Source organism: Salmo salar, chromosome 20 (assembly GCF_965601325.2).
Source record: "Salmo salar chromosome 20, fSalSal1, whole genome shotgun sequence".
In the NCBI taxonomy this organism is placed as follows: domain Eukaryota; kingdom Metazoa; phylum Chordata; class Actinopteri; order Salmoniformes; family Salmonidae; genus Salmo; species Salmo salar.
Window position 1 is genome coordinate 59698031 of NC_138310.1, and position 9453 is coordinate 59707483.

Below are 9453 nucleotides of genomic sequence, written 5' to 3' on the forward strand. Positions count from 1 at the left end.
TCTGTGGGACAGCTAGTCTGACTGAGAGTAGGAGAGTAAGGGCCTGTGGGACAGCTAGTCTGGCAGAAGGTAGGGGAGAAGGGGTCTGTGGGACAGCTAGCATGGCTGAGAGTAGGGGAGTAGGGGGCTGTGGGACAGCTAGCTGGCTGAGAGTAGGGCAGGCTGGCCTATTGTAGAGGTAAATAAGGCAGAGACACTCAGGCCAACAAGCTGCCCTGCCTAAAGCAACAACAACAACAACAACGACAACTACACGAGAGGAAAACATGACAACACATTCCTAACCAATCCCACGGAAAAAGGAGAAAATGGTGCTTGATGGACGTTTTGTGATGTGATAGTCATAACGTTTTACCACTCCAGATACTGTCCCATGCAGGGTTTATGTGGATTCAGTGACAGTGAAAAGCCGAAGACGTGCATGTCAATTAAGGCCGGCCTTCGCACCTCTCTGATTCAGAGGGGTTGGGTTAAATGTGGAAGACACATTTCAGTTGAATTCAGTTGTACAACTTACTATGTATCCACCTTTCTCTTTCCCTTTCAGATGTAGCAGAGCTATATAGTAAACTACTTTGACAAGGGCCCATAGAGCTCTAGTTAAACGTATGGCACTATAGGGAATAGGTTGCCATTTCAGGTTAGTTCCCATGATCCTTACAGAAGCTGTTGGAGCCTGTAGAGCCTATAGAGAGTGTTGAGGGCCCCTAACTCCTAAAGACTAAAAAGCTTTGACTATAGAGCATAATAGAGCCTGAATAACCAGGGATCAAAGAGAAACCAGCAGTGGAGAGCGTGACATACTGTATCTATCGGTTCCTCTCAGCTCCATGGTCAGTGTGAAGGGAGGAAGTGTTACTCTGCTCACCACACAGTGACAGGCAGACATTGTCCCTTGGCTCCAGGTGACCATAAAGAAGAGTCAGGGATGGTGTAGGGGGGTGACACTCACAGGGAGAAAGAGTGATAGCGAGGTGGGAGCTGGGAGGCATTGTCTCCAGGGCTAGTTTGGAATGTAGATGAGTTGCTTAAGTGTTGTTTAGCGTCACAGTGTGTTAGGTTGTGAAGGCAGCCCTTCCCTCCTCCTACCTTGGCTTCATCCCAAATAGCACCCTATTCCCTTTATAGTGCACTATTTTGACAAATTCCTATGGGCCCTGGACAAAAGTAGTGCACTATATAAGGAATAGGGTGCCATTTCAGACGCAGCCCTTCTCTCTGCTGACAGTCTCTGGGGAAAGTTTCCATAGCAATATAGGGCAACATGGGGAACTAAAGGGCTGTTTTGAACCCAATCAGAGACAGTTAATGTCTTGGCATAGCAGAGGGGAAACAATGGTGAGGTTGAGCTTGACTACTAGTCTTGCCAGACAGAAGCAGGTTAAAATGGGCACAGAGGGGTATACAACAAAGCAGTTAGCCAGACAAACAACCAGAAATAACTATTGATTTTCTGGTTCATGAGTCAAGTAGACAATGCCCATTTCAATTTTATCTTAACATAAAATAAAAAGTTATTTCACTATATTTAAGTTAGCTGGCTAACGCATTGATCTTACTTTGCTGCATACCCCTCTGGTCTGCCAGGTTGGCTAATCTGTTGTGTTGTTGTTTTTTTCTGTGACATCTGTTTAGTGAAGGACTCTTAGATGTGTGACGTGCTTGTTGTTCACAGTGATTATCGCTCTGTCAGTTTAAGCGATGTAGATCCATTTCACGTCCCTGAGGCTCAAACACTCAGCTCTCTCTGGCGTTACCTTACCGACTGTCATACAATCTCACACATTCAACGTCAACTGAATGACACTGCAATCGGTATGGAAGCAGTATGGAAAGTCCAACCAGGTTTAATCCAGTCACCTGCAGAGGGGTTCCACCAGGTCTTTGTCCAGAAAGTCATGGTCTTTCTTCACAGGAGAGATGTCGATGGGGAACTGAGAGTCTGAGGAGGAGGAAACAGATTTCCAGATTAAACGCTGCTCTCAGATTAACGTTAAAACCATTTCTCCTCAGTAGTTATCTAGCTCCTTAATAGGGCAGCTAGGCTGGAAACACGTGGCACTTTTTAACTCAGGAAGTTAAACAGAAGAGCTCTGAGAAGGAAAGCACATTGTTTCCAGAGAGCTATCCAGGAGTGGGAGAGGGGAGAGAGAGAGAGAGAGAGAGAGAGAGAGAGAGAGAGAGAGAGAGAGAGAGAGAGAGAGAGAGATGGTAATGAAGAGAGACAGGGTTTGCCCAAATACCGGCGCTGAGACGTTGAGCAGTAGCAGCAGCAGTATTACGTCTGTCTCTGGGTATTGGCCTCCTGTTATGTAACACACAGCTGCGTCCCAAATGGCACCTCATTGCCCACATAGTGTACTACTTTTGACCAGAGCCCATAGTCCACTATGTAGGAAATAGGGTGCCATTTGGGACGCAGACACAGATTCACTCCAGACCCTCCATATTACATTCCACTGCATTCATGTGGTACCATTAACTGTTTTATGAAAGCAACGTAGCATGGTCTGTCACATAAGGAGAAACACAGATATCAGAATACACTCAGACAGATCTGGGTGCTGGGAGCCGCAGCCGGCAGGAATTGTGAAATGGTTTCAAAATGCGGTTATTTTATACTCAATATTCATGTCTACTCATCAGTGTCTACCTCAATACAACAGCGTCACCTGAATTGAAACACTACAGTCTTGGAAAATGTTGTTTCCTTTAGTGAGCAGGCTGTATATAGCTGAATACAAGGGGACAAAATGTGGATAGCAGTGGAGACTGTAGCTGCTTCTTTCCAAACACACTGATCCAATCGCAGTAGTGGTGAGGAGAGCTGGCTGCTTCTAACCCATGATGATAAAACTTTTTCTCATGACCTCTTTGTTTTAGTGTGCTGGACATGTTTGGGTAGTAAATCTAGCCAGTAACTATCCAGGCCAAAGACCAGCCGAGTCTTTCTCTCTTTCTGCAGTACCCCTGTCTCACTGTCACTTTTCTCTCCTCCCACCCTCCCTCCATGAGAGGAGGGGACATGAGGGGAGAGGACATGACAGGAAAGGAGAAAACTTAAGAGGAGCGGACATGAGAGGATAAGAGGGGAGAGGACATGAGAGGAGTGGACATAAGAGGAGAGGACATGAGCGGAGAGGAGAGGACATAAGAGGAGAGGACATGAGAGGACATAAGAGGGTAAGAGAGGACATGAGAGGAGAGGACATGAGCGGAGCGGAGAGGAGAGAACATAAGACGAGAGGACATGAGAGGAGAGGATATGACATGAGAGGACATGAGCGGACATGAGATGAGAGGAGAGGACATGAGAGGAGAGGATAGGACATGAGAAGAGAGGACTTGAGAGGAGGGGAGAGGACATGAGAAGAGAGGTCATAAGAGGAGAGGAGAGGATATGAGAGGAGAAAACATGAGATGAGAGTACATGAGAGAAGAGAACATGAGAGAAGAAGACATGAGAGGAGAGGACATGAGAGGAGAGGGGACAGGGGACAGGGTTGGGTTGGGTTGGGTTGGGTTGGGCAGGGCAGTGTAAGAGGAAGCCAGACTATGCCAGATAATTCCCTCCTCATATAGAAACTCTACATCAAAGTTAAAATCAACAGTAGCTCATTTCACAACAGAGGTTACATTTCAAATTCAAACTCCCGTTTTTGTTTTATAGTTGGTCTATTATGACTTTATTACCTTATTATAATATGTCTGTTATGATCAAACCATTCTCTCTCACAATAATACATGACTGGAGAGGAGAGCTGACAGACAACGGTGTGTGTGTGTGTGGTGTGTGTGTGTGTGTGTGTGTGTGTGTGTGTGTGTGTGTGTGTGTGTGTGTGTGTGTGTGTGTGTGTGTGTGTGTGTGTGTGTGTGTGTGTGTGTGTGTGTGTGTGTGTGTGTGTGAGCGCGCGTACCAGTGCCAGTGTTGCATTGTTATAGTGTGTTATTGGCTGATTGAGTTAACTACCTTCAAAGAGCTGAGCGTATTGGGGGAATCCTGCCGCTCGTAGCCAATCACACGCCTCCTTCGCCTCGAGTTCTGAAACAGAAGAAAACATGTCTTGTCAGTCAGAGTAACAGAAATAAACAGTATGTCCAACATAGATTGGTGGGTAGGGGGTATTCACTGTTTCACTGAACAATTTAACTTTTATGTTTTATCAATTATGGGAAGGAAATCCATTCATTTGTCAAAATGTTTTTTGTCAACAACAACAAAAATACAGCCTGTCGAATGCCTTTATGATGAGTTGGACTAAAACACCCATCAGCAAACATCAGCACTCACCATGGAAGGTTGTTCTCTTGGAAGAACAAAAAAACAGAAGCAGAGTTGAGATTGAAACCATATAGCTGTTAGATAGTATGCAAGATAAGCATTTCACTGTACTGAATGTGACAATAAAACTTCAACTTCAACTAGTACTAAGGTCATACATAGTTGGTCCCTCAGGAAGACCGACATAAAACCTGATATGACTATCTGAGGTCTGGTCTCTAAGCTTCTAACTCTTCTAGCTTGGATTATAGGGCTATAACCTGACCACAGAGCTCTGAGAGGGGCGACATAAATACAAGTCAGCATACACCGGTGGATCAGGATCAGGAAGACATGGGATATATATTTCTAAAACTGCACCTTAAAAATCATATCTATCATTTTTATCGTCTCAACACTGCATTTTTGTTGTGTGTGTTTTTATCTCAGTTTTACAAAATATTAGACTTGTCAAACAGAAGAAATCATGCTAAATATAGGTATCATAGCAAAGCATAGCCAGCAGATCAAACTGTCCTGGACTGGCGGTCTGATGTTCTCTAGATACACTATACAAAAGTATGTGGACACCAATTCAAATTAGTGGATTCGGCTATTTCAGCCACACCCGTTGCTGACAGGTGTATACAATTGAGCACAGAGCCATGCCATCTCCAGAGAAACATTGGCAGTAGAATGGCGTTACTGAAGAGCTCAGTGACTTACAACGTGGCATCGTCATAGGATGCCACCTTTCCAACAAGTCAGTTGGTGCCAAATTTCTGCCCTGCTAGAGCTGCCCCGGTCAACTGTAAGTGCTGTTATTGTGAAATATCTAGGAGCAACAACGGCTCAACCGCGAAGTTGTAGGCCACACAAGCTCACAGAACAGGACCGCCGAGTGCTGAAGCACGTAGCGCGTACAAATCGCCTGTCCTCGGTTGCAACACTCACTACCGAGTTCCAAACTGCCTCTGGAAGCAACGTCAGCACAATAACTTTTTGTCGAGAGCATCATGAAATGGGTTTCCATGCCCGAGCAGCCGCACACATGCCTAATATCACCATGCGCAATGCAAAGTGTCGGCTGGAGTGTTGTAAAGCTCGCCCCCATTGGACTCTGGAGCAGTGGAAACGCGTTCTCTGGAGTGATGAATCACGCTTCACCATCTGGCAAACCTGACGGACGAATCTGGGTTTGGCGGATGCCAGGAGAACGCTACCTGCCTGAATGCATAGTGCCAACTGTAAAGATTGGTGGAGGAGCAATAATAGCCTGGGGCTGTTTTTCATGGTTCGGGCTAGGCCCCTTTGTTCCGTAGCGTTCCAGTGTATGCTACAGCATACAATTACATTCTAGACGATTCAGTGCTTCCAACCTTGTGGCAACATTTTGGGGAAGGCCCTTCTTGTTTCAGCATGACAATGTTTAATTTAAGTATCCAGCCAGCCTCCTGACAGAACAGCTGTCCTGTAATAGAGCAGCTGTCCTATAATAACCCTAACCCTGTCCCTTACAGGTGACCCCTAGTGGTGACCCCTGTTGTGGGGTCATGACCTGACCCTGCTGACACCTGAGGGGTGATGTCCCCTCTCTGGCTCCGAACTCTTGAAGAAGCAGACAGACCTCTCACATCTAACTAACAGAACAGACCCTCTCTCTCCTCTCTCACTCCACTCTCTCCTCTCTCACTCCTGTCAATCCTCCCTCACTCTCACTTACTCTTGTCACTTCTCTCTCACTCTCACTCCTCTCTCTCCTCAACTTACACACCAGACCCCTCTCACTTCTCAGCCAACACACCACTCTCACTACAGAATCGATAGGCTACTATAGCAAACACGGAGATAGAGGATGACCTAGTAAAATTCAAAAACACTTTCCAATTCTCTCCCATCTACTATGAATGAAAATATTCTCACCTACCCGGGACTGGCACTACAGACAGGTCTGTTATAGAAGTCTATTCAGATCCCAAACCTGTCCTCCTGTTCCAATATGATCCCAACTCCACAGTGAAGCTGCTACAATAGCCTAGTGCAGCGAAGCAGTATACTCCAGGCACGTCGGTGTGTAGACTGACTCGCTAGTGTTAATATCACAGCAGATCAACACAATAGGAACATCCTCCAGTCCATATCCCTCGACAGTCAGCTCAACAATATGTCTAGTGTGAATAAAGAGGACAGAGGACCACTCCACTCAAAAGAGGTATCCCGGCAGGTCTGTTCCCGCCCCTGTCTTTGTCTGACGCTCCGTGACGCACTAGTCATTTATCACAGTTCATCCCACCTGGGTCTCCATATAGAACGGTCTGTGACAGAGATAACCTTTCACTGTAACTTCATCTGTCCTGTCTCTACCCCACCTTTCTCCTGACCCCGGTCTGTGGCTATACTGTACCCCACCCCCTCTCTCCAACACAGTGACCATCTTCTCTGTGACTCACCTGTGTTGTGTCTAACCTGTATCATTACAGCGCTGTGTCCACATGTCAATGACTAGGGACTTTGGTCCATAGACCGACAAGTCTGACCACCAATTGAATAAATATTAACAGTTCCCAGCGGGAGACGGTATGTACCAACTGTCACCCTATTCCCTATATAGTAGAGCACTTTTGACCAGAGCTCTATGACTCCATATAGATCTGGTCAAAAGTAGTGCACTATAAAGGGTTTAGGGTACTATTTGGGACGTAGAGAGTGTCCTTGGATGACAACGTCCATGTTTACTTCTACACCCACGTCAGATCCCGGTTTACTCCAACGGCCTCCATAACAGGGTCACATCACAGGTTGAGTCAACATGGGAAATCTCCCATAGATAACTGACACTAACCTGGCCAACTCTATCTCAATACAAGTCTTTGAGTGCAGTGTTGTAAGGACACATGATAGAAAAGGAAAACCTCCGGTCACTGTCACTAGTCTTAAGATAGCAGCATCAGAGGTCACTGAAGTGAAAGAACTAAGACTTTCCGTGAGTTCAGCTCTTCCTCTCTCTTCCGACTAGCCTGTCCTGCCAGTTGTACATTGTATTGAGTACAGTAGAGTTCAGGTCTTCCTCTCTCTTCCGACTAGCCTGTCCTGCCAGTTGTACATTGTATTGAGTACAGTAGAGTTCAGGTCTTCCTCTCTCTTCCGACTAGCCTGTCCTGCCAGTTGTACATTGTATTGAGTACAGTAGAGTTCAGGTCTTCCTCTCTCTTCCGACTAGCCTGTCCTGCCAGTTGTACATTGTATTGAGTACAGTAGAGTTCAGGTCTTCCTCTCTCTTCCGACTAGCCTGTCCTGCCTGTTGTACATTGTATTGAGTACAGTAGAGTTCAGGTCTTCGTCTCTCTTCCGACTAGCCTGTCCTGCCAGTTGTACATTGTATTGAGTACAGTAGAGCCATATTGTTCTACTGCACCACATGGTGAGAGTGCCTCCATCTCCATTCTCGCCGGAGGTGGGACTGTTGGCAACAGAACAGGGAATATGATCTGGGAATTCCACTGTCCTGTCCTGGGCATTCTGTAACAGAATCTCGAGACATTCTGTTCCAACCGACGTTCCGACGTACCTTCTCCAGGGAGAAAAGGCTGGCCTGCGTCCCAAATGGCACCCTATTCCATGTATATTACACTACTTTTGACCAGGGCCCATCAAAAGTAGTGCACTATACAGAGAATAGGGTGCCATTTGGAATGTAACCCTGGTCTGGCAACGAGTCAGGACGGGAACTGCCTGTTACTACACAACCATGGCTGTAAAACTGTGTACAGTGTAATGTTGCACCGCAACAATGACATGAAACCCAGCACGGTGGAGGGACAAAGGTCCAGAATGCCACCAGCAGTACGTTTGTTACTAAGGTGTGTGTGTGTTTGTGTGTGGCCGACTAACCTATCCCTACAGGGGATACTACTTCCTCTCCTTACGCAACATCATTCCCTTTATAGGAACATTCCCTGGCAGTGTCCCAAATGGCACTTTATTCCCTATATAGTGCACTACTTTCCCTATTGAATATATAGTACATACATAGCTTTTTGGGACACAGTCAGTGCAGTAGGAACATTTTGTTATGGAACGAATGGAACATCAGATCTACAGGCAGATAGCTACTGTCCTAAGGGGAAGCGATGGCACACTTGGTCTGCGTGCGTCTGAAGTGGCACCCTATTCCCTATAATATAGTGCACTACTTTTGACCAGGGTCCATAGGGATGCAGACTTGGAGAGTGGCTGGTGGAGGGTTGAGCTGAACCTGCTAGTGCAAGCCCTAACCCTAACCCTAACCCTGTCTGGCTGGCTGGCCGCCAACAACATGACAGAGATGCATGAGTTCGGAATGATGCAGGCAGGTAACAAAGCTAACTGATTAACTGTTAAGTGTGTAGATCAACGCCTATATAACATGATATAAAGAAACATGCTCCTTGTTAAAAAAAAATACAATCACTACATTAGACTTGTCCAAATTCTAAAGAAGTAGAGTTACACTTGAGAGATAAATTATCCCTATATTAGTCCAATCCTAAATATTCTCAACTCCGTAATGATCAGACTGTAACAAACAGTTTGTGGTTTACTCACTGGTTATCTTCATCATACAGTCATTAGGATGTACACATTCCAATATGGTGGTTCTACAGACGTTCTACAGACGTATTAGAGACGTTTTAGAGTTTCTGGGCATCTTTCTCCTCTTCCCACGCAGCAGCAAGTAACGTTAGACTCCAACTCTAGGATCACAGCCTGCTGCTCAGAGATACTGATCTTTACTGATTCCTCTCACATCCAAACCTCCCTTTTCTATCTCTTTCTCTCTGTTTCTCTCTCTTGTTCTTTCTCTCCCCCTCTCCCTTTCTCCTTCTCTCTCTCTCTTCCTCTCTTTCTCTCTCTCCTACTTTCTCTCTCACTCTCTCTTTACATCTACCCCCAAACAGCCATGTGGCCACCCCCTGATCTCTCCAACTCCACCCCTTTCTGGTGCGCCCCACTTTTCTCCCCTCCTTGTACCCCTTATCCCTCCACTACCCCTCCTCTATCCCTCTTCTACCCCCTGGTACCCTCCTACCCAGCTCTGCCCACTACATCTCTTTCAGCACATTTTTGGCAGAGAACATCATGCCAGGAGCCAAGCAACAGGAGCCGTGTGTACTAATGCCTGTGTGCAATGTGGGACTTTTCTCTCCAAAGAT

At 46.2% G+C, this 9453-nt stretch overlaps 1 protein-coding gene across 5 annotated transcripts in view; it reads right to left on the reverse strand.

The window, feature by feature from the left end:
- LOC106580986 (stAR-related lipid transfer protein 13) overlaps positions 1-9453 on the reverse strand; it is a 104056-nt gene that overhangs the window by 9918 nt on the left and 84685 nt on the right. For 3 of the 5 annotated variants that reach the window (XM_045703702.2, XM_082966605.1, XM_045703703.2), the window contains 2 exons: positions 3971-4042; positions 1861-1942 (listed from right to left, as the gene is read on the reverse strand). In XM_045703702.2, the coding sequence (XP_045559658.2) occupies positions 1861-1942; positions 3971-4042 (154 nt within the window). Of the gene's footprint in view, positions 1-1860; positions 1943-3970; positions 4043-6184; positions 6949-9453 lie in introns of those variants that run through there. The other 2 variants (XM_045703705.2, XM_045703704.2) reach the window with 2 other exon arrangements.